Consider the following 25,647-nt stretch of genomic DNA (forward strand, 5'->3'; position numbering starts at 1 on the left):
TTCATAAAAATCGGTTGAAAACCAACTGTTTTACGAATAAATTTGATTTTAAAAATTGCTTTTGTTTATTTTAGCTTTTTTTAGCAACTTTTTTATTTATCGGCCGATTTTCTTGATTTTTATATCATTCTTTATATCTCAAAGAGACGATATCAGTGATATAATTTGTTTGTTTCAAATGTAACTAGAACATAATTTGGCTTTTTTACCTATCGACCATGCCTGGATAATTTATTCAACAACGTGGCGATGTGACGCAACTATTCCATGGCCGTCTTCCACTGCCTCAGCGATGATTCAATTCATTGTTGACGGCTGTTGACACGTGAGCTGTCAGAACGACCAATCGTTGAAGGGTCAAGATGCTCAATAGCCAATCGTTCTTTGGTCAAAAAACTTAAGAACTCACGAGAACAAAAGTTTGAAATTTGGTGATGGACGGACCTATGAAATCGTTTCTGGGCGGAGTTTAGCCTTGAGTGACCGTAGAAAACGAAAAGGCGACTACAGATATCAAAGAGTAGGCTTATATCATCAAAGGATGTCTACATGATTGACATGGCCATATAGGGAACTCATTATCTACTCCCCCAAAAAGAATCTGAACACGAGAGGGTTAAGATCAAAATAACAATAGCTGTTTCATGAGAGCATTTTATTTTGATTTTTGGACATGAAGTAGTAAATGCTTTCCTGAAAGGTAAGTTTTAGATATTGAATTGACTTTAAATAATTCAAGTGATGAAGATCTCCGACATTTTATCATGAGTATAGAACATTCACTTCCAAATATGAGAGACGGACTTCAAACCCAGTTGGAGGAAGATTGTTTCATGCTGATGTGTTCAACTAGCTGGTTTCAGACAAAAGTAAATGTGATATAATGTGGAAGTGACCACCCTAACACATGACATTGGTCGCAAACAGACATGGTTCTGGCTTCACTATGTCTATGGTAAAGGTTGAATTCTAATAAGTTGCTTGTTTGTGCGTTCAGTATGATCCAATGGTGTAAAAAAAAAAAATTGGTTTTATACATAATTTATTAAGATTTTATTTAATATTTACCAAGTTTCTGATTTATATTTTTTGGGCCCCTTTGGTGTTTGTCTTAATTATGTTAGATCTAGTTGAATTTTAGAATGTCAATTACAATATTTAATGATTATTGTATCTTTGTTTTCATACTCTTTGTTTTTTTGTTTTTTTTATTGTCCTTCCATCTAGTTACTTGCCATGTTGTACAAGCAGAAACGCCACCTCCTCAACAGTCACATCCTACATCTGACATTCTCTCTAGTGGGGACTCTAGACAGTGGTAGGGAATCATCTGTCATTCCTAACTTGCCAGCATTCCAAGACCTGCTCTGTGATTTGGAGGTCAGCATATCATGCTATTGTTTCCAAAAGAAGCAATAGAAAGGCTTTGTCCTAATTCAGCTTGTGTTTTTCACTATATATCTGACCTTTACCATTGTTTTGTATAAATATGACAACTATTAAATTCAGACTTTATTTTTCTCAAAGCCTTGATTTTCTTAACATTATGATTGATTAGAACGATTTTTAAAGTTCTCTGCCTTTACTTTAGTCAATGTTGTAATGTTGCCGTGTTAGCGGTTAGTTTCTATTTTTTATTTTATCGACAAATTGAATGATTTTTGCTATCGCCATTCTTTGTTGTATTTAAAGAATTGTTTAGTTGTTCAGTTGAACATTTTATTGTATTAATTCTCTATTATTACTGGACATTCTTATATTTAAAAGCATTTTAAAAATCATTGCTTGTTAATAGCAATGCTTGGTTATCACAATGATTGATTACAACTTTCTTCTATAGTGATGTTATTTGATATACATATTTCATACTTCATTTAATTGTGAAAATCTTTATAGCTATTAGAGTATTGTCCTAGTTGAATGGAGCATTTTAAAGGCACTTGACAATAATGAAACAATTTAATCAATTCGACACGAATCAAGCATAATAATTGGGGATCTTCACCGTCACATTATATTTTAAAGAGCAAATTCCTTTTACTTTGTATTTTAGATCTGGCATGAAGCTCCTGGAGACTTGCAGCGATCCTTGTATGAACATTTCTATGAATTACTCACAGACTCCAGGTATAAAAAGCTTAGCTGATATGGTATTAATGCCTAAACTACTGGATGGGATCTTTTGACCTCCTATAGTGGGCAGGAGGTCACTTGCTGTGTCTTCGACCTCCTATGGTTGGCAGGAGGTCCCTTGCTGTGTCTTCTATCCCCTTATATCTGTTTTCCGAGTTGCTTTCTGTCTTTGTCTTGGAATGGGATTGCTTGGTTTTGTCCTGGCCCTTGCCAGAGGCCTTAGCTGAGAGGCAAACAGTCAAATGTTTAGTAATGATTTTGGGAGATGATTTTTCCGTTGTAAATAATCCTTTTGTAATGTATTGTTAGTTATGTTTTCTTTTTCGATATATTCTGTAAACGTTTGAGTGTATTCATCTAAGTGGGATCCTGTACTGATGCCTGGATGAGACTTTTTAAGTGATCTCAAACTAAATAGGTACACTTATAATGTTCTCTTGAAATCTTTATCTGTTCCCTATTTGAACCAGTCCCCTTTATCTTTCTTTTGCTTTGGTACCTTTACTTGTAATTCTAGATTATGTTTTTTTTTCCACAATCCCATATCCTTTTGACTGGTGCTGAAATGACTCAAATGTGTCGCAAATGCCGGAAAACTGTTAAAAACAAAACAAACAAACAATGACCAAACTGTCTTTATTTTCTTAACAGTTAATATCTGATATAAGGGTAGTCATATCAATATACTATTTTGTAAAAAATGAACAATAAGTATAAACCATTAACTTACCATATATCATTTACTTGGTAAATGAAAATATATTGTTCCATTTTCATTTAGATTTCAACTTTTTAAAAAAAGATGATTTTCTCCTGTGTTTGTTATCAATTCTATATTGTTTCCAGTGAGGTGAAATCAAATCATTGCACAATGCGTTCCATGGGTCTGACCAACAAACTCCTACACATTCTGAAAGATCCCCGCATTCCTCTTCAAACAGTACAAACAGTTGCTAATGTACTTCGACAGCTCTTGGCTGGGCCATCGGATCACAGTTCTTTACTCAGGTATTTAATTATTTATTTGATGTATTTTAATACAATGGCAAAACCATTGAAGCCAAAATTGTAAATTCCAAGCTATGGTTCATTTTTTTTATATTTAAAAAAATAATTTTAAAAGACTTTTTATATGTGTAAAACAAATCTCAGTTTAGGTATCAACTTAACAAGAGTGTTGGAAGGGAGATTGATAGACAGTGACAAATGGGTAGATGAAGCTTTACCACTTATTATGCCTAGCTAAATATCCAGTGTTTCTCTCGTTGCCTTCTGAACAGATTTGGTCAATTCTTAGTATCTACTCTGCCCATGTCATCCTTTATGGAGAGGTCTGTTGACACAGCAGCTCTAAAACAAGACCTCACCCCTGAGTCGTTTGGAGAAATTTCAGGTAAAACTATCATCCTCACTGTATTATTTAACAATATCCACTTAAGTTTAAAAGAACTTATTATGGGGAACACATACAATGTTCCCTTTCCTAAAATATTGATTGTGTAATTAACTGGTATATTCAAAGCCTCTGGGGTTTGTAAATATATTTTTAAAAAAAGTATTTCTAAATAAATTTTTGTCCAAAAGTGCACAATTCAGAATTGTGTCTTAATTTATATTATAAACTATACAGTGATTTGGGTGTTAGGTTGTCTTAGCTTTCTTTCGCTTCCATGATCTACAGATATGGCAACTTCAGCAGTTCTCCTTATTTCTGTTTGGCGAATCACTGTTTTATCTGGTCTTTGGCAATATATGTGATACTTTTAAGATCTGTTTAAAATGATTTATGTTGATGTTTGTTTAGTTTGACATCCGAATTTAATTGTGCTAGTTGTTATGGGGTACTTCTCCTCATCTTTTTAACTGGATGAAGTAATATTAATCACCCCATTCATGGCATTATGAAGTTTAGACACATACAGTATAGATAATTGTTTAGATGATTATTTGAAATATCTAATAATCATAAGCAGTACTTTTCTTAAAATTAAAAATATTCCCAAAATTTCTTCTTGTGCAGAATTCAGCATGCCTCAGATGGTTCACAATATCGAGATGAGGAACATGCTACTGGACGTAGTATTACAACTCATTAAACAAGGCAACTCAGGCTTCAGTCAGCAGTAAGTTAATGTTCACTTTCAAGTTGTATAGATATTTGCTATTGTTCCCAAGCCCTCTACGTCTTTGTTGGTTTCTCTCCCTAGTGATTTTGATACTTTTCCAAATCGAAAAAAAATTTGCCCAATCTGAAGGAAAATTATTTTATACAAAGATTTATTAAACCAACACTATCATGTAAATATTAAAAACAGTATCATCTTGCACCTACATTCTTGGAAATATAATTTTTAAAAACGTATGTTTTCAGATAGTGGCATTTATATAAAACAGGCAGCCAGTTTGAATTTATTTCAGTCCCTAGCAATCAGAATTCATTTCTGTTATGTTATCAAGCCATGATTTTTAGATTTATACATGACCACTTTTGATAAAATGATTGTTTATGACTCATTTCCTTAGAGATTACAGAAGCTCTATTTATTATAGATCTCTTGATTTGTTTATGTTATAATTTATTCACTTTTTTTTCGGAATTAATGTCCTCTGTTGCTTGTTGCATGGGGTCAAACTTAAGCCATGTTGGGTTTCATTATTGTTAACTGCCTTACTCAAGGACATGGCTCCTGGCCAGGGAAATATGATTTGGGGAATTTTTATTGTCATCCACCTAACCTCTGAGTTAACTGAAACAAAGACTCATAGAAGGAAAGATGGTATAGAACGAATTTGCAAATCTAATATGTGCAGTGCAAATTTTAGTAGGATTTATTTTCCATTCTTTAACCTGGTGCTTGAACGGTCTTTACATTGCTTCACAGGGCTTGTGACGATTTACAAAGGGTTCTGGGCTATGACTGGCTCCTGCTTTTCATGCAAAATAACCTCCATGCAGACACAGTGATTTTAGCTCTACGCATTCTAGTTGTCATTTTCCGCAATCCTGAGAATATCAAAAGGTTCCGTGAAGGTAGTTTTGGTGGAGGTTGGATGGGTGGGACAGAGACTGTACGCAATCAGATGTCTACCATGCTTGGTAAGAATCTTTCTTAATTTATTTAATAACAATTTTTGACCCACACTTGATTTAAAATTTAACTTCGATGATTTTACTAAGGGAGGATTATCATCTTTTTAGCAATCTTCTGGTATTTGTGGTCCTTCTAGAGTTATCTGTTGGACCTAGTTACCCAATCACTGCTCAGTAGACAAAGGGTTCAGAAAAAACAAAATGGAAAGAATGCCAGTCTCTTGCTTGTGAGTTAAGTGCTTTATTGAGCTTTTTAGGACTTATAGCCTGGCATACTTTATTTCAAAGCCAAAATGAATTGTAGCAGAAAGAGAAATAATTACACCTGTTAAATAGAAAATGAGTCCTTATCAATTAATTGTAAAATTAATCTTAGTTTGGTATAAACAAAACCGACTGATATTGTTTAATTTTACATATTTACTAAAAGAAGTATTTTAATTTTTTTTCCACCATATGCTTTTGTAAAAGATTATTGAGTACCTATGTTTGTTTTGTTATGCCCTGAAAAAACTATTGGTTCTTAAAATTGATATAAATTAAAAAATATATTATATTACACCACTGAAGATCATTTTAATTTTCTAATGTTCACATGAATGGACAATTGAACAAATTTGTTCTATTTTCATTCATGTTGAATGCAATATCAAATGATTAATAAATACTTAACTACTTAATCCTCATCAAGCCATTGGGTGCACAAGGCATCTACCAAGTACTTCCCCTTCTGTCTGCTGCATGGACACCCATGTCATGCCAGACTCATTTCTAAGGTTTCTTTTGGCCTGCCTCTTCATCTTTTACTATCAGCTGTTCAGCAGTCTGCAGGTTTCGGCAAAGCAGTTGCCTCCCAGAGTTTCATATCTAATTTCATTCGGCCAAAATGATCTTAAACTTCTTGGGAGATATTTGTGAAGAAACAATTCCAATTTATTTGTTAATTTGATTGATAAATAACATAATTTAAAATATATATATATTATAACTCTTTCATTATCCACTTCTTTCAGGTTTCAACATTGGTTCCACAGCTAAAGAGTATGAGCGTGAAATCAACCATGAAGTTTGCCATGTCCCGGGATTCCAGTCCTTGCAATGGCTTCTTTCTTACCATACAGACATTGCTGACCTTTACTTCCTTTTGATGGCTTTGCTATTGGGGCAGCAGTCGAGGGCAGTGCGTCCAGATGGACAGGTAATCTTATTCTTTGCATATTGATTTACTTCATTCAAGGCCTATCAGATCTATTTACACTTTGGTTGCCAATCCATGCCAGGTCATCAGTGGTGAACAAAGTTACCACAGTTTGCTTATCATGAAATTTGAAAACCCTAACCTTGACATGAGCAATGCTGTTTTAACTGTGCCTAAATCATAATTTTCTTACATAATTTTGAGTTGCACAGTTTGAAATAAAATTATATTATGAGAACTCTTTTTGGGGGACTATATATCCAATCTACTTTTCAAGGTATATATCATTGACCTCTAAATTTTCTTCATTGATCGTAAACAATATTTGTCTCTTTACAATTAGAAAGAATATTTTCAAGTCCTATTTTTCTGAAGAATCTTTTGATTTGTATACATACTATTTACAATTTGTTATTATGAATACATATGAGACCAAGGGGGAATTATCTCAAGATCCGTTGAACATGACTATGCAAATTATATATGGCCACTTGCATCAGATTTTTGGTTCCTTATCTTTATCATAGGGACATCAACTGTCCAAGACTCTCATGCAACAGTTAGATTTGTCTTCACATTGTCAAATTTTTGATAGCCTTCTTGTTAACCCCGCTTCTTGTGGTTCAATCTTGTTTTAAAACTATTTTCTTATAAGCCAGTGTCCTAAACAAGCTTTGCCTAGACAATGATAATTTCAACTTCATGGATAGGGTGGCCTTAAGTGACTTCTAGATATTGTTTGTATCAACATATTGTTTTCATGAATTACATTTGATGTTTATAAATTATCTGTCACATAATCCATGTATTTTTCTTCCTTAATCCTTTGTTTCGTTTTCCTTCCCCAGCCTCTGACCATGGACACAGTATGGACGGTCATCTTTGGCATGTCTGTCAACAAACCCATGCAGGTCTTGTCAAGGGATGCAAGTGATATTTGCCCTGATGCAGCCCTCGTTCTTCTGGCCATGATAAGACACATGTTGAATGAGGTGAAATATTGAAAGTTGCTCTTTCATAAGATCCAGCACCTTTATCGGTTTTACCCTTTCACCCTCTATATGTCTGTTTGATTATGATCAGAGGATTTACTTGTTTTGCCCTAGCCCTCTACCACTGTGCTATCAACCCAGAGATTTTACTTCCCAAATGAAAATTAAAAACAAATAAAAAACTCGGGAAGTTGTTAGATCTTAATTCACTCAACCACTGCCCTTTACCTCAATGCTGTCTTCTCTCCTTAGAGAGTTTTGGTTCTTTTCAAGATGAAAAAAAAATACTCAGAGGGGCTTAATCTAAAAGAAAATTGACAAGACAATAGTTTATTAAACTACTACTGTCATTTAAAAATTTTAAAAACCCAACAAAGCAGTAGCTTTATTAATGCATATATAATTCGTCCCTGAAAGATGTAAATAATGATGGGTAAAAGTAACAACAACCTTACTCATCATGTTTCATTATAGAATTCTCAACATGACACGTCATCTAAAAGTAGATTTTATTCAACAACCTTTGGATCAAACTCAGATAATATAGTTTGTTTATAAAGAAAACTGATTCACATTTCTTTTGAATGGAAAAGTCCATACCAATAATATTGGTATCAATAGTAATTGGAGATTTGTGCATACTTAGATGATCGGTGTTTGGGTCTAGTGAGTTTATAAAATAGATTGCAAACAATATATAGTTCTTTCCATTCTTGTTTTAAAGTAAGATACTTTCCGTAGGATCGAGTATATTGCTCATTATATGAGGATAAAACTAATATTGTATTAAAGGTAAAAATCCAAAATATCTGCTTGATATTTGCCCACAAAGAAACATTTTTAAAGTTAGGCTTTGAGCACATTTATTGGATGTTGCACTATTTAAATCTTTACCTATATTATTTATTATTTATAGGTGTAATTAGTCTCTAAAGAAAATCAATAATCTTTCATTTCAATTATGAAATGAGTTGTGTTTGAATAAAGGAGATAAAAATATCATAGTCATTATCCATGCACACAGAGAGATACTCAGAGGGTGGAGTTGGGGTCAGGTTGAGTTGAGTGAAGGATAAATTTCTCTCCAAAAGTTTACAACATTATGGTACTTTATCTTACTTGCAGACGGACAGCTCTGCTCCAAACCTTACCTCCAATCTTCTTCAACATCCCAACAATGAAGACAGCGACGTTATCAGCCACTACCCAGTGGTGGTCATTCAGTTCCTGATGTACCTGTATCACAACATGGCTGATTTCCAGACTATCTGTAGCAGTTCCGACTTCATTTCTGGTCTTGTGGCCACTCTCTTCCCATATCCAGTTGTTGACTCTGGTAGTGATGCCACAACCCCACAGGAAGAGTTTAAGGTAAAAAAAGAGACTTGCTTTAAATTTATAACATCAATTTTATTTGTCCTTATTTAACCCTAAGATTGGATAGAATTCTAACTATACAAGTGTGCATTTCCCAGGGTTTTAGCATGGGCAGTGCCCTTCACAATGCTTTATGCATTCCCCCAGCAGTAGTGCCGAGGGTTATTGAAACTGAGTACTTGTTATAGCAATACTGACGATGCTGATATTTGCATAAGACTGAGAAGCTGACATATTGTTACTACTGATATTTTAAGGAAAATAAAGAAAGAGAGAGAAGGAGGTCACGTTACCAAAACTCAGTCTCAGTACTAAACAAAGACCATGAGATTAACAAAGCAAGCATGCTAAGACAGAGAAAATTCTTATTTATCACTAAAAGTAATCTCAAACTTTAATTACCAGTAATTTTTTGGTGCTAAGAAATCTTGTTTCGTCCAGGTAACCAAATATCTATTCCATGCAGTACCAGTTACCAATTAGGTACCCTTGTATGTATCTGTCACTACATATAACCTGATACTCATTCACACCTGGGTCAATTGGGTAATATGTGTGATGTGCCTTACCCTAGGACACACTTCCAGGACAAGAGATCTTGCAATTATTGTCACCTATTTAATCACAGCTAACACTTGAAACATTTTTCAGAATTATATTTTATATAATGTGTTATACTGATGGTTGTCTATTTTTTATTTTTATTTTCAGCCATTTCCAGAGTCTGAAGGCTTTTCAGTGAAACACTCTGAGGATAATACAGGTATATATGGCATAAGTGGTTTTCAAATTAGAACACGAATTGACATAAAAGTCAGGTGGAGAATGATTTATAATTTTGACAAAGTACTTTCCTTCATTCTATCACTCCCAGCTACTCAATTGCAGTTAGGTGGACAGAGTGGTTAGAAAAAACCTTAAATTAACCTGGGATGGAAACCAGGTCCTTTGTTTGTAGGATTAATGCTCTACCAATTGAGTTATTGAGATATGAAATAAGATGAAGAAGAGAAATTAAAAATATTATTATGCTCCTTTGTTTTTAGGGAAAACCTGATTTTATAAAGCATAAAAGCAAAAATTTTACGAGGTATCCCTATTATCCTTTGTAAAAAAAAACACAACGGTTCATGCATAATGATATTCTGACCAAAATGATTATTCTAAATTTCAAATTGTTCAATTCGAAAAGCAATTGGTGTAAAGAGAATACTTTGTTATGAGAAATAGTATGGGTGAGGTCACAAGGTTGCACAGTGACATTAGAAACTTGTTCAAAATTTCAATACAGGAGTTCTAGAACCTAATTTACTAGACAATGAAAATTATTATTTTACTCTACTTAGGTTTTTTGACTGGCCACCCAGCAAGAAGATACATAGTGGATTTTATTCGTACCATCACTGTGGATAATCTAGCACAGATGGGAAACAAGTCATCCACAGTCCTGGATATAATGCTTGAAGTAAGTCAGTCTCTCTCTCTCTCTCTCTCTCTCTCTCTCTCTCTCTCTCTCTCTCTCTCTCTCTCTCTCTCTCTCTCTCTCTCTCTCTATCTATCTATCTATCTCTCTCTCTATCTCCTCATTCTTTATTTCACCTCCCAATCCCCATCACACCCCCCTTTTTTTCTTGTACAAGTAAACACATTGATTGCTACTGTCTTTTATTCTTTATCCTACAGGTTTTAGAAGAAACTAAAATTGTCAACTTGAAATTTATTATTCTTATTCCAGGCATCTCCTGACCATGCCAGTCGATTTCAGCAGCGCCAATTCCAGACAGAAATGATGAAAATGCTGATGGATCACCTTTTGGCTTCAGACGTGTTACTTGGAGACCAGGCCAGCATACCCATCATGGCTGGGGCTAGTTACAGTCAGGTGGCCACCTCTGTATTCTATCTGGCCTCAAGGGTGGTGGACAAGATGTGGCATGGTCAGTCTTCTCATGCAGTCAATGTCACACTTTCTCAGTGTTGTAAATATTAATGCATTAGTTTAGTTTTCCATGGCAAGGGTTTGAATTGTGACCGACTGTCTGAATCTGCTATTATGACGGTTGAAATAATTGCAGATTTAAGTGAAAATTATCAAAATCATGAATTATATAACTATTGCAGTTTACAGATTTACACACACTCTCCCATATTAAAGCATATTCTATACTTTAATTCATTTATTAGCATCAGGTTCACCCCAACACATTGATGCAGAAGGTCATAAATATTAAAGGGATATTGCTCAAACTATTTCTTAATTTGAAATTGATTTTTAAAGTATTGTGAGAAGGCAGACATCATAAAAAATTGATTGGCAGGACAAATCACTGTGAGCCCAGCAGCCACCTTATACATGTGGTTAAACAGCATTTTCTTGAATAAACTGTTTAGTATTACTCTTGCTAATTCCAAGAGCCCATAGTATTCTTCATGCTAAGAATGAGGATATGCAAAAATACAGAGTGATTGAAAAACAAATTCGACGTACTCATTATTTTTCTCATTTTCAAAAGCATGTCATAAATCACAGACAGCAATTGGTTTTCTGCTTTGGAAAAGACAATCCATTGGTTTCATCAGTACCTCCGGGCATCTCTCAATTATATGACCTGATATTTGAAAGTAATCACCTGTTCATTTCATTTTTTTTTTCAGGCATTTTCACACGGGAAGCAAAAGAAGTTTTTGACTTTCTCAGCAAACTAATATCACAAGCCAAAAGGAAATGTAAGTCGATATAATAGGGTCTTAATCTGGCATCACCATCAATTTTATTTCTATTCAAATGGTGCAGGTTAAGTAAATTAGGAGAATTATAAATTTTAGATCTCCTTGTTCATCTACTATAGATATCACTTTCCACTTTCAAAGAAAGCCTAATGTCCTCCCACCTCCACACCTTTTTGGATAGCCAGATAGGTATAAATAATGACAGAAAGTCAGCTTTAACTCTCTTATGCTTACTTCCTTCGCTCAATTTGTCAACATTTATGTAAAACTGTCAGATCCAAGATGAGCGTTTGATATCCCTGTGTCCAACTCGCAACCATGAGTATCCTAGATGCAATTAAACATTTGTCAACCATGTGTGACTGTATGCTAGTATTTATTTGCTGTTAATTTGTTGATCTCCCCAGCCATGGGCATTTCACTGGAGCCATTATACAAATGCCTGAATAGAACCATCCTGTTCCAGCTGTCTCGTCCTATTGACTCTGTAGCCAGTCAGGCCTCCATACTGGATGCCTTGCATGTTCTTACCAACAACAGGAACCTGGTCTTTGGGCCAGGAAACCATGACAATGAGTTTCTGGGATGTATATGCTATTGTCTCCTTCAGCTCACAGAGGATCCAGAATCCAGGTAAGGGCTTCACAAGACTAACAATTTACCCAAATATATGACCCACTATATCATTTGTCTTACCGATATGGCTTTGTGTGCCCTTTTTTTGAATTGGGACCCGAGTTCTGCCTGAGTCCTTTGTTTTGTGCTATGAGAGAATTAATCTGATGAAGTAATTTTTTGTGTGGAGAGGTAATGTTTCTCGTTAATCATCCCCTCATTATTCCTTATGTAACTGTTGGTTTTCAATAGAATATGCATTTTGAAAAATTTAAGTGTTTCCCTTTTGCCTGAAAATCTCTGACTGTTCAATTAAGTGACTATCTTTTAAGTTGTTTCAGACTATACATGTGGTTTTTAGACTTTACACAAGGATATATTGTTATTGCTTTTACTTCTGATCTCTTTTGAACTTGTCCCCTTTTGTCATACTTTGTTTTAGATGCTTGATAGGTAGACTAAATATTTTGACTATTATCATGCTTTTTTTATGCTTAAACCCATGTAAACAAACAAAAACAATGACACCACCGGTTGTAACATTTAATTATTTAATTACTATTGCATTCAAATCTATATCTTATGTAGGTTTAAGATGGACATTATCAATATACTTTTAAAGATTCTTTCACAAAGAACAAAATAAAAGCTGTTACATATTCAAAAGTGAAATGAATGATGATGATTTTCATTATAATACACTAAGTGTCCATCACGCCTTATTTTGGTTTTGTTTTCCAAATATCAGTGGTGCCAACTTGAGTGAATCCAAGGCAAGAATGACCACATGGCACATAGTCTCAGATGAAGAATTGAGTGGTGATCCCATGGGAGGAGGCGATGGAGATTGCTTGAAGACCAGTCCTGCACTTCAGCAGGGATTGCAGCTTGTAGCCGGGGCTGCTAAAAGGGTCTGGGATGAACTGTACATTTTCAAAAAGCCAGTTAGTATTCTCTAAACTTTAAATTTCATAGCTATAGTGATGGAAGATATGGGGTTAGCCTAAAATATCTCTTTGTAGCAATTTGTCATTAATAAGCATAAACTGTTACTCTGTAGCAATTTGCCATTGATAAGCATGAACTGTTACTCTGTAGCAATTTTCCATTAATAAGCATAAACGGTTACTCTGTAGCGATTTGCTATTGATAAGCATAAACTGTTACTCTGTAGCAATTTGCCTTTGATAAACATAAATGGTATTTCTGTAGCAATTTGCCTTTGATAAACATAAACTATTTCTTGCCATTATATTTTGCAAGACCAGAAATTGCAAACAAGAACCAAGTATGTGTGTGTGTGTGTGTGTGTGTGTGTGTGTGTGTGTGTGTGTATGTGTGTGTGTGTGTGTGTGTGTGTGTGTGTGTGTGTGTGTGTGTGGAGGGGGAGATGTGATGGTGGTGCTCAACTTTTATTGTCCTTTACTGTAAGTTTCAATTGACCCCATTCCATTCTGCTTAAAAAAAAAAATCCCAAAAAACCGACTTATTTTTGCTATTGACCTCAAAGTAACTAAAGATTCGTTCTGTTCATTCATGACCACATCACGGGCATCATTGCACTGAGGGTGCAACTTTTTTATTCTTTACAATTTTCAAGACTTGAAACCTCTTACTTTATTTTTATTATTATTATTTAGATTTTTTTTTTTTTTTTAGAATTTTGTTGGTTTAGATTTAGAACTACTTTTATTGTCCAAACAATCAGTGCAATAAATTCATTCTAGAAAGTAAAACGCTCTCCCAAATGAGAATTGATATTCAAATGATTCGACCTGCCTATAAGTTACAATCATTTCTGCTTTCAGATTTTAGAGGAAATCTTCAGAACCCAGTTGAACAATAATAGTCCTACCAAGTCAATAGCAACACCAGATCTCAATGGTGTCAGGTAAACCAAAGTCAAATACAGTCACGTCTCTCCAATCCAAACACCTTCATTCCCCAAATTTTGTCTTGATTACAGAGACATGTGGATAGTGTACCAAAAAAAAGAACAACAAAAATCCACAAAAAAAAAACAAAAAAACAACAGTCCCCAGTAACCTGTCCGGATAATGGAGACATCTGGATTGTGGAGTTCCGCATTAGAGAGACGCAACTGTAGACATTTTTTCTTTTTCTTTTTTTTTTGTTTTCACTGACATACTTTTGTTTCTGATATCACAAGCACTGCTAGTTTAACTTTCAAAATTAAAGCTTAACTGTTTTATTTTGCTGGATTCTTTTTCTTAACTAATTGGCTCTGTCAAACCTTAAAAAGATAATGGGAGATTGATGCCACAAGGTGATGTAGCAATGTCAAACAATTCTGAAAGCAATGCAACTGAGAGTTAACATAATATGGTACTTTTTTTCCTCCCCCAGACCACTCATTCAAGAATCAGCATCTAAGATTTGGGTAGCTTATGCAGAAAATGAGAGAAAGTCTTCTTTCCTTCAGTTGGAGAAATTGCAAAATCAAATTCAGTCTGTAAGTTTGGAGGATTTATGCATAGTTTTGTGATATATACATATATGTACAGGAAGTTGGATGCTCATTATATCCTCATAGTGTTGTGTCATTTATAATTGCCATCAGAATGCATAAGGTTTGGTAGCTTATTTGATTTCTGATATTTAAGATTTTTTAGCCCACCTGTTCACCCAGTAACAATGCAATTTTGATGCGATGAGTAAAAAATAGTCATAGTTACTGGTTATTTAATTCTTAATTTCCTCACAATGTTGTTTAAGATTCATATTGTGATATATACTCATTTAGCCTACATTTTTGTGACTTAATTCTCTACCAATAATTTATAGGAAGTTTTTGATTGTTCAATTTTCTTAATTGTTTATAATGATTTGAAACATCACAGTACATTGTTTTTTTGTTTTTTTAAAGATACAACAAATAACATGTCAGTATTTTTGGATTAAAATTTGGTCATTTTGAAATATTATTTCAGAAACTTCAAAAAGTAGGAAGCGGTGTAACAGGAGTATTGAGACTGGCGTCCAGAAGGACAAAAAGAGACTTTCCTCTTAAAGCATCTCCTGTGTCCAATGTTCATGTTGGAGTAAGTAGTTATGTTATTCATTTTTCAATCAACAGAATATTATTTATCCATCTGATTTATGATCAAACTAGTAGTCAACAAAAACATATAGCCATTATTTTTTTATATTTTTATGTTTTATAAAGGTCACAAAGCAAACTATTTAAACATTTTAACTGGGTAACAGTCTCAATTGTTAAATATGTGTTTTAAATCTTACAGGATTTTTACCATGCCACAATCAGTCATATGGGTCTAGTCAAAGATGTTTTCAACTTCCAGCATGGGCAATATGTGCAGGTAAGCCCTCATGATGATTTGTATTTTATAGGATGTAGCAATGTATTAATGTTACTTATAATTATATCTGAACAAATATGACAATTAGTTATTATCCACACCCCTTCTATTACTTCCCCACACCTTCTAATTTATACACTAGAGTAATAAGCGCACCCCCCCCCCCCCCCACCCTACATCTTGACCTCAATCTTATGAACATATCTTTTTTTAGGCAAATTAAAATCAGACGAGTACTTCCTCAGCTGCCCTGACCAAATTGACAAATTCCTTCTCTCTTACCTATCTTGCTTAGAGAGGTATTGTATGGAGACAATATTAGTGATACAGTTCACTCCGGATAATGGCAACTCGGTTAATCGCAACATTTCCCAAGAAACAGAATTAATTCTATATAAAAGTCACTGGTCAATTGCAACAAACTTTGGTTAATCGTAACAAATTTTGGCCCTCAACAAGTGGTAAATTCAAGAAATCAATCAAACTAAATATTATGATTAAATTTCATCGTGCAAAATATCGTGACAGGTTGAAAAACCAAGTGAGCGGGATTTAAAGCTACATTCGTGTGTCACCACTCTATTATAGACAAAAGAGGGTGGGGCTTTGCAGTATGGGTTCGAGATGTCATCTGTGGCCATTAAATAGGAGCCAAGAGGGCTGGGTATAGTTTTTATAACAGGTAGACAATGACAGTTGTATAGAGATATCCTTTGTTTTGGGATTGACAACTGTTCTTTGTGACCAACAAGTTTGGTGAGAGCTTATAGTCTCTCATCACGGCTAATCTCTTTGGCTCTTGAAATCAATTTTAAATAAGATGTTTTTGCTGCTTTTGCTTGAAAAAATATATACAGGGCTGCAATATGGTTTTTATTTTAATCATATTGCTCAGTATGTGGTGGACTAATAACAATGTTTACAACAACTGGTTTGAGTTTACCATATATTATGTGTAAAATGTTGCGATAGTGGAATGGAAACTCAACTTCGGTTAATCGCAACATTTTCGCTAATCCCAAGGAGTTGCAATTATCCGGAGTGGACTGTACTACTAATATGAGTATTGTTTGGCAATACTTTTTTTTACTTTTACCCCCATATTGACCCTGTATTAAACTGCTTTATAAATATACGATTAGGGTTGTTGATAGGCTCATGATCATATTTAGTTCTTATTTTCTTTACAAATAAACGCACCCTTTTTGACTCAATTTTCTAAGTGCACAATTCACTTCATTAAGATAATAAAAACTTTAGAATGGAATTATTCTTTCACCAAAGTAAAACTTTGATATGATTTAAATTTATTTCAAAGGAACAAAGAGCGTATTTACTGGTCCTTTGATTGGAATTAGATTTCATGATTTAAAAAAAAAACAAGAAACAAAAAAATGAGTTCAAGTTTAAGTCCATAAGTTGTAAAAGGCGAAGTGTGATTATCACCATAAAGCTTATAACAAGTAAGTCGTGCAATATTATCCCTCGTCATTCATTCAACTTGGCGTTATTGTGCATGTCAAGAAGGCATTTGAAATTATTTTGGATCTTTGATGTCTGTTATGTCAGGCAATATATTATTCCATCACATAATTTTCAAGAAAAAATGCTAAAAATATGTGTGGTTTTGCAATTGGCTGATGGAATTTTTTGATATGATGAAGCCTGTTGAAATATCTTTTACTTAAATTGTTGATGTAGTGTTGGATGTGTATGGCTGAATGTTTGTCAAGAATGATAAACCAAACAGATCTCCATTCAATACATTTTTCAGAATGATGAAGATTGACCAAGTGAACTTTTCTAGTGAGTCCCCATAGGTTTGATTATATTCAATTATTTGTTGCACATATAGTGATAATCTATGAATATATTAAGAATAATAGTGACTATTAGTAATAATAACATTTCTCCTTCCTCATGTAATCAGAGTCAGAAACATTTAGAGAAGTACCTGCTGGATGATTGGACACAGGTGGAAAAAGAGCTGTTAAGGGTGAGGGCTCTTTGGGGACCTCAGACAGGCTCCAGACTTGACAAAACTGTCCTGGACATGACAGAAGGTGGGTGATGTTTGGTCAATGTTAAAATCTTTACTTATGTCTTTGCCTCCGAAATCTTGAAATTTGAATTTTTAAATTTTACTGCCACAAAGCATATCCAGAACAATAAAGTAAAAATTGTGTGATACCTTGTCACTAGGTCTAGCTTGAAAAGAAACCATTTATTTTTATATTCTGCTAAAACACCTTTTCATGGGACGCTTAAGTGATACATTGCTTTATTTGGTTTTTAATTTTCAATATTTTGATATGCCTTCAATTTTTCAGGAAGAGGACTTTTATTAATTAAAACATGCTTGTTTTTATTGCTGTTGTTGTTGTAGTCATATTCACCAGCGCCCTTTTTGTTTTTGTTGTGCTTCTTAATATGCCACATTATAAGTCAATAACAGCGGTCAGAAAGCTGTACTTTAATCAGAGCACCCATCGCACGGCTACCATTGGTAAGCGATGCCACATGTGGCAGATAACAACTCGCAGGCTATGGAGGGTAAACGAAACTCCTAAGTCAATGAACAAGCATTTTATAATAATACTATGCATTAAATGAGTGGTTTATTATGTTTAACCAATACAACTATAAGACTGCATGCTGTAAGAATTGCTGTCAGAAAAGTTTTCTGATCATGTTATGACAAGTCCCATTCTTGTAAGAGCTATACAAGAGAAGATATAGAGAAATAGAGACAGAATATTTTGATCTAAATAAAACTAAATGCACATAATTATTCATGTAATTATTGGTAATGAACCAGGTCAAAATGTTTTTTTTTTTGGCTGCAAATTCATCTAAAACTATTATTAAAATTGCTCATCTTGAATTTTTTTGTTTGTGATGCAAATATATATTTAAAAAAGGAAAGCTGTTATAATCCAATACTGTCACATGAATTATCCGACGAAATCCATATATTTAATATTATATCCTGTTTTTTTTGGCAAAATATATCATCATCTTCTAAAAATATGTAAATAAGTTGATTTCCTAAGAATCCATGATTTTTATGATTTTGTTTCATAAGGCAATTTATCAAAATATCTTGAAGTACTTAAAACATACTAAAATCGTTTCTCCATTTCCCCGTCTAATTGGGAGTCAAATGGACAACACAATGGTTTTGCTTTTTCCTCTATCTCTAAAGCTCGCACTTGTAATTTTTTATAGCAGTGAACTTTTATGGTTCTTATTAACTCAGTATACTTTTTACGGATGTGTTTTGGATGAATTTCGTCACAATCTCCAGTCAAATTGATACCAAAATTAAGAAAAATGATTTCATGATGAACTTTACACAACATTTTTTGTCTTTTTATGATAAAAAAAACTCCCCCACACATTATTCTACACAATTTGTCTTAAGTTTTTTTATTAATTTCTTCCCAGTGTTTCATCACTGCTCAATAGAATAGAAATGTTTTGTCGAATTAAACTTTATAATCTTAGAATTCAGAGGGAGAAAAAGATAAGACAATAAACTAGGTTAACTAGGTTCAATGATATATTATGTATACAAACGTGCAGTGGATGAAAGAAAAGTATATTTTAAAAATTATGCAATGAATTAAGTTATAGATTGCATAAAACTTTGGAAAACAATGAGAGTAACAGATTCGAAAATCATTCAAGGAATGGTTTGGATTCCACTCCTTTTATGAAATACTAATACAATGAATGCAATGATTTGATGTTTGCTGATGAGGGATTTGTGGCCAAAACGCTTTTACAGTTAAATTTTTTGTTTTTCCTCAATGCTCTTTTTCATGTACAAAAACTGAAATAAGCAAATAGAATCTTTAGAGTATCTCCATGAAGGGAATGAGTTTTGAGTACTGATGTATATGCATTAAATTCACAAAGAAATTGTAGCCATCACAGATTATTCATTTGATTTACTATTATCTATTAACATTTTTGAAACAATCTAGGGAAAAAAATATTACATCTACTGGTTCAAACCAAAATTATTTGCGTTGATAGTTGCATAACTCATGCCAGTTGAAGTCATATGTTAACAAGTTATATATTGATTATAATTTTTTATCAGAACTCAAAAGTATTACAAAAGTAGCACACACACACAGAATGATGTAATACTGTAGTTGGATAGAATGTGGAAACAAACTATTCATTTGGGCAGCTTCATATAAATGGGAACTTTGCAGGTTAAATATGCACTTCATCTAATGCAGTGCACACGCACTGAGACTCATGACAGTCCTGTACCAGCATTCCCATCGCGTCATGGTTTGTTAAACTTCCCCCAGTGGTCAGGGATATCAGGTGTCAGACGTACATCTCCTGCTGGCTAGCAATGTATGGATTGAAATATCGCTCTGAGGCCAAAATATGACACTATGCAAAGCACTTGCAACTTTAAGAATCCATTAATCACATTGCAAATTTTACATGACCAACCTTGAACAGATATTTGGTACCAGTTTGGATAAAGTTCCACCTTCTCTGATAGAAATGTCTTTTGTATTTATTTGCTGTTGTTCACAGGTCCATTCCGAATGCGGAAAAAGATGATGAAGAACGATTTTTTCTATATCCATTACCCTTACAGACCCAATTTGGAGGACAGTGTAAGTTACATTGCCTTGTGGATTAAAATTACTATTGTGCAGTTCCTGTGATACACATACAAAAGATATAAATGAAATTATAAATGCTTCTAACTCTCAAAATTTTGATGTAACCTATTTGCAGTTAATGCAAATAATGCAGCACAGCTAATTTTTTTTTTTAATTACAAGAATGATTGATGGCAATTGATGTTGCAAAGCTATTAAAAGAACAATACAATACAGGTGTAATTGATAGCTTCCAAATTTTTAAATAGACAGATTATGTGGCTTTACCATAATCAACATTATAGGCAAATGATGAAAGTGATTCAATATCTGATTACTTACATTTTTATTTGTTTGAAATTATGAATGTATGGAGCATGCATGGGAAGTACCTGAATAAAATTTCACCGATAACAGGAGAATTCATTGCCTTGACTCTCTGGTTAGAAAGCACTCTCATTGATTTAAAACTTGTTTTTTGTAAGGGCAACCTGCCCAGATTACTACATGTAACTGGACCAAATAATTTCAATTAGTGACAGAAGGAACAGGACTGAATTAAATATTAAGTAATATTTTTTTAATCCATTAGCCTCTACGGTACAAGATAGCCATCAGCTATGACAGCAAGGAGTATTATGAGAATTTCTGGCCTCAAGGAATTCTATGTGTGGAGGCCACACCCATTTTAAGGACATCCGATGCTGATCTCATGGTCAATGACATTGATCTTAATAGGAGTTCCCCTGATGGTGAGATTATTTGATAAGCTGTATTATATTAAAATTTTGTATTTTTTAAAATACTGATATTACATAAGTTTCTTTCCTTTTCAACATATGGTAAAAGATTCCTTTGTTTCTGTGACAAGAAAGTGAAAGAAAACCTTTGCTTTTGAACATTAAAAAAAAAAGAAATTAGAAGAGATAGAAAGACCAATTGAAAAACAAACTTTTGATCATTTGTCATAAATTCACGTTCCAGGTTATTGTATACATATTTGTTTATCATTAAATATTATGATGCTGCCACCGCCGCTACTATACAATCATCATATCATCATTACCATCATCACACCATTATCACCAGCATCATCATTCTAATCATGCTGTTATTATCATCCTTGGTTTAAGCTTAAAATTTATAATTGATTTCTGAAAACTTTTTGTTTGTAATGAATGTTTAGCATTGACATTCATATTATCCCATTTTCTAGATGTCAACAATCTTAAGAAACTGCTGCCAAGGTCGACAAGTACCAAATCTTCAACAACGGGTGATGATGATGATAACGACGACTTGCCTAGTTTGGATAACCAAGGTGATGGAATAAATGAAGGGCATGGAGAGACAACATCAGATAACCCACCACCATCACCCAGTACCAAGGCTGACAATCAGACCATTCTGCATTTCATTGGGGAGAAGGAAAGGGTAAGTATTGTTTATCATTATTCCTTAGTATTTGGGGGGGGGGGGGGGGGGGGGTTCCTTTTTTTTCTTTTCTTCTTCTTATCTGCTTCCCCCCCCCCCCTCTCTCTCTCTCTCTCTCTCTCTCTCTTCTCTCTTCTCTCTCCTCTCTCTCTCTCTCTTCTCTCTCTCTCTCCCTCTCTCTCTCCCTCTCTCTCTCTCTCTATCTCTCTCTCTCTCCCTCTCTCACACACACACACACATACATACAAACACACACACACACACAGACACATTTGACATTTTATCGTAAGCCCTCCATACTTTCATAATTCACAAATAAGTAAATATTGCTTTCACCTCGATGTGTCCAAATAAAGGTAAATGATAAATAGGTGAAAAAACAAAGAAGGTAAAATCAATATTCAATTTATTTCATTGACAAATAAAGACCTTAGGGTTGAATCCACTCAAGTTCTATTTTTCTAATTTTTAGCCATCAATGATAAACATTAGACTTAGAAATTTAGCTCCCTCACTGATTTTTTTATGATGAAAAGAACCTAAGTCTCTCCTCTGGACACTGCAATTTAATTGATTGCTGGGTTCAAAGTCAATTCTCAATTTATTTCAAACTTACACCTTGTGATTCATACTGTTGGCTCCAGGATCTTCAATTATTTCATATAGTTTATTATTCAGTGCTTGAAAATACCTTAAATTCTTTTATATGGACAGATAAGCCACATGTTCCGGTGCGCCCGAATTCAAGGGTTGGACACAGCAGAGGGTTTACTTTTATTTGGCAAGGACCATTTCTACGTCATTGATGGATTCACTTTGCTCAGGAGTAGGGAAATCAAAGACATTGACTCTTTGCCATATGAGTAAGTTTTGAAATGTTTTTTTTATTTATTTTTTTTTTTATATTTCATATCAATTCTGAAAACCAACCCATTTTTTATAAAGTGGTCTGTCTTGCTTTTAATTTTAAAAATAGCAAAATAAAGATAATAAAAGAAATTGAATTTTCTCGTGACCAACAAAGAATTAACCAAAAAAAAAAAAAAGAATAAATATGTAGCAAACTAAAATAGCATCTAATTGTATTTAAACAACAAATATGTCAGGCTTAATTCCTTCCTCTCTATTATCTTTAAAAGATGAAATCAGAACTGAGCAAAGCATCATCTCTTCAATAGTGGAAACATGGATCGTTTTGCCATTTTACATTGATTTTTTGAGAGTTTGAGTCCTAAGCAACCTGGTTGAACCATTTATTCGTCTTTTTGGAGCTGCTAGTTTAATCTTTTCTTCATTGTTTTTAAATTCCCCTTGTTAGGCGTCTAGAATTGAATTAAGACCCTTCATTCCTTTGCTCCCAAACCAAAATCCATTTTCAAAAAAAAGAGGTAAGAGAAATACCTCCTCCCATTCTTTAAAAAAAAAAAAAAAAGAAATTGAGTTTTGAGAGTGAAACTTTTATCCGGAAATGCATGGCTCAATCCCACCAAAATATATAAGTTGTGTTTGGAGAGGAATTGTTTTGTTTTTTTGTTGTATTGTTTGTTTTTTTAAAAGATTATGGCAAACCATTTTTTTTATATATTGTTAAAATTGTTTTTAAAACATTCTTAAATGTTTTGCACAAGATGTTTTTTTATTTGAAGGTGTCTTTGTTTATTTATTTTGTGTGTATGTCTCTCTCTCTCTCTCTCTCTCTCTCTCTCTCTCTCTCTCTCTCTCTCTCTCTCTCTCTCTCCTCTCTCTCTCTCTCTCTCTCTCTCTCTCTCTCTCCTCTCTCCTCTCTCTCTCTTCTCTCTCTCTCTCTTCTCTCTCTCTCTCTCTCTCTCTCTCTCTCTCTCTCTCTCTCTTCTCTCTCTTCTCTCTCTCTCTCTCTCTCTCTCTCTCTCTCCTCTCTCTGTCATTGTGTGTGTGTGTGTGTGTGTGTGTTTGTAATAGGTAATTAGTTGTTTCATTTATTTCCTTTTTAAAAATGTGCAGTGAAGTAACAATAGTATCACTGAGTCTGTTGGTTTATATGAAGAAAAAGAATAAGATTTATTATGTATATTAAATTTTAGGAGTATAAAATGGTGGGATAACAGGAAATCATCATGAACTGAACAATGAAAATTTTGTTTTTAAAGAGTTTAATGGTGCTTACAACACTTTAACGTCATTTCAGTGGCTATAACTGTTTTTTAAAAAAGTCATACAGGGAGTTCTAGACTTGATGTTGCTAAAAACAGCCTTTCTTTTAAAACTAAAACATTTACAAAAATCCTGTTTTTAATAGCAACAATATATTTCTTTAATCTTTGGTGCTTTTTCTTTTTGGTTCACCACCCACTTTCCTGTCGACATTTTTCTGATTTACAGAATTCATGACCCAATCATTCCAAAGTCTTCCATGGGATCAGGGGGAAATCTCAAGAGAATGTAAGTTTAAGACCTGCCAAACGATGTATATTAGTCTATGATATTTTAAATTTTGAGTCAGAGCAAGTAGAAATGGAATATGGGTGAACCTCTTTTGAATTGAATTGCTTGCAAGCTGAATTAAGTGTGTAAAACCATTGCAAAAGAACAGGATCTCAACCTGTCACATAATAATGTACAATACAATGTTCACAAGCTCTTTTTGTGTTTGTCGGAGAAATTCCACATTTATCTCAGGTTAAATCAGTGCATATGAATAAAGTTTTGGTTTGATGATATATAAGTTTTGAGCTTTTTTTAAAACAATGAAATTATTAAATTCCATTCTTGGAATACTATCTTCACATACAAACATTCACTTTTTTCCTATGATCATCCAGGTACAGTAGATTTGCTTATGATGAGATCAGAGAAGTTCATAAACGCCGGTACTTGCTCCAGCCGATTGCAATTGAAGTGTTTTCCAGTGATGGTCGAAACCACCTGCTTTCGTTTCCTAAGAAGATTCGAAATAAAGTCTTAGGAAAGTAAGTATCTTAGGCATAAAAAATTAATCTTTGAAAGCCGTAAGAATAGGAAGCTAATCACAGAACACTTTTCCTCAGATTTAACACACCCAAAATGGTCAGCACAAAAAGAAATTTGACTACTCTTGGTCAAAATCAATTGATTAATACCACTTACAAAGAATGCTAGTTTAGTGTATTTTACTTTTTGTTAAATCCACCAGATGATGAAAATAAAAATGAAAGGTAAAATTGAACCTATAAAAGATGTGATAGGTTATGTGTTATTGTGCAAAAGTTATTGTTGATTTTGTGTTCTAAGTTTATCTTTTGTTTTTCTGTTCTTCATCATCTTAAGGTTTCTGTCTGTGGCAACGGCTATGACAGACAATGCCCAGCATTCTGTGTCAGGACAGCGGCAAAATGCCAAAGTGGAAGCAGGGTAATTTGTAAATTTTAATTTTTTACATTTCTCAAATTTTCAGAAAGTATTGTTATTCACACAAAAACATTTTATGTGGTCTTCACTTTTCAACTGTTTGATAAAGATTTCATTCTTTAGCTAATATTAGTTATTATTGACCGCAACCAGGATAGATATTATTCCCAAATGAACTATCAGTATTCCCCATGGACATGATCAAAGAACAGTTAATACTCCACTCTCGATAGATCCTCTTGAGAGATCAGGTTTACCTGAATATTAGCTAGAAAATGAAGGAACCAAAATATTTTTCTCCTCATAATGTTGTTGTCTCTTATTCAGAGGTCTTTAAGCATATGCTAAGCTTATGCTTTTTAGTCCTATGCCGTGTAGTGTTGTAGTAAGTGGATGTATTTTTGAATTGATCCGATTTATTCTTGTACAAAAGGATTTCTTCACTTTTCAATTAAAGTTGGTAAACATGAAGCATTCAAATATACATGGCCTGGGAACATATTAATTTTGTTGATTTTATAAAATTAGTTTCATACAAATGCTATAATTTTGAATTGAACTGTGAACTTTGGCTAGTCTTAACTGTTGCTCAAGCTCTAATTTTACCAATAAAAATATTCATTAAACTCTATCCAAGACTTCAATGAATGGGCTCACTTGTAACATTTGAAATCCTTGTATGATTTTGCAATTTGCATTTTTATGCAACAAATGTGAGGTTCATTTCATGAAATAG

At 33.7% G+C, this 25,647-nt stretch overlaps 1 protein-coding gene across 2 annotated transcripts in view; it reads left to right on the forward strand.

The window, feature by feature from the left end:
• LOC144972914 (WD repeat and FYVE domain-containing protein 3-like) overlaps positions 1-25,647 on the forward strand; it is a 92,920-nt gene that overhangs the window by 45,160 nt on the left and 22,113 nt on the right. For both annotated transcript variants that reach the window (XM_078914717.1, XM_078914718.1), the window contains 27 exons: positions 1,228-1,380; positions 2,054-2,127; positions 2,980-3,141; positions 3,414-3,526; positions 4,154-4,256; positions 5,016-5,230; positions 6,238-6,422; positions 7,271-7,414; positions 8,540-8,785; positions 9,503-9,554; positions 10,138-10,256; positions 10,527-10,728; positions 11,447-11,518; positions 11,929-12,154; positions 12,885-13,080; positions 13,945-14,027; positions 14,504-14,609; positions 15,088-15,198; positions 15,400-15,477; positions 17,408-17,540; positions 20,044-20,126; positions 20,707-20,866; positions 21,331-21,548; positions 22,263-22,411; positions 23,907-23,966; positions 24,347-24,493; positions 24,831-24,914. In XM_078914717.1, the coding sequence (XP_078770843.1) occupies positions 1,228-1,380; positions 2,054-2,127; positions 2,980-3,141; positions 3,414-3,526; positions 4,154-4,256; positions 5,016-5,230; positions 6,238-6,422; positions 7,271-7,414; positions 8,540-8,785; positions 9,503-9,554; positions 10,138-10,256; positions 10,527-10,728; positions 11,447-11,518; positions 11,929-12,154; positions 12,885-13,080; positions 13,945-14,027; positions 14,504-14,609; positions 15,088-15,198; positions 15,400-15,477; positions 17,408-17,540; positions 20,044-20,126; positions 20,707-20,866; positions 21,331-21,548; positions 22,263-22,411; positions 23,907-23,966; positions 24,347-24,493; positions 24,831-24,914 (3,674 nt within the window). The remainder of the gene's footprint in view (positions 1-1,227; positions 1,381-2,053; positions 2,128-2,979; positions 3,142-3,413; positions 3,527-4,153; positions 4,257-5,015; positions 5,231-6,237; positions 6,423-7,270; positions 7,415-8,539; positions 8,786-9,502; positions 9,555-10,137; positions 10,257-10,526; positions 10,729-11,446; positions 11,519-11,928; positions 12,155-12,884; positions 13,081-13,944; positions 14,028-14,503; positions 14,610-15,087; positions 15,199-15,399; positions 15,478-17,407; positions 17,541-20,043; positions 20,127-20,706; positions 20,867-21,330; positions 21,549-22,262; positions 22,412-23,906; positions 23,967-24,346; positions 24,494-24,830; positions 24,915-25,647) is intronic.

The sequence above is a fragment of the Berghia stephanieae genome, chromosome 5, assembly GCF_034508935.2.
Source record: "Berghia stephanieae isolate SIO BIC M18660-M18661 chromosome 5, UCSD_Bste_1.3, whole genome shotgun sequence".
Taxonomy (NCBI): domain Eukaryota; kingdom Metazoa; phylum Mollusca; class Gastropoda; order Nudibranchia; family Aeolidiidae; genus Berghia; species Berghia stephanieae.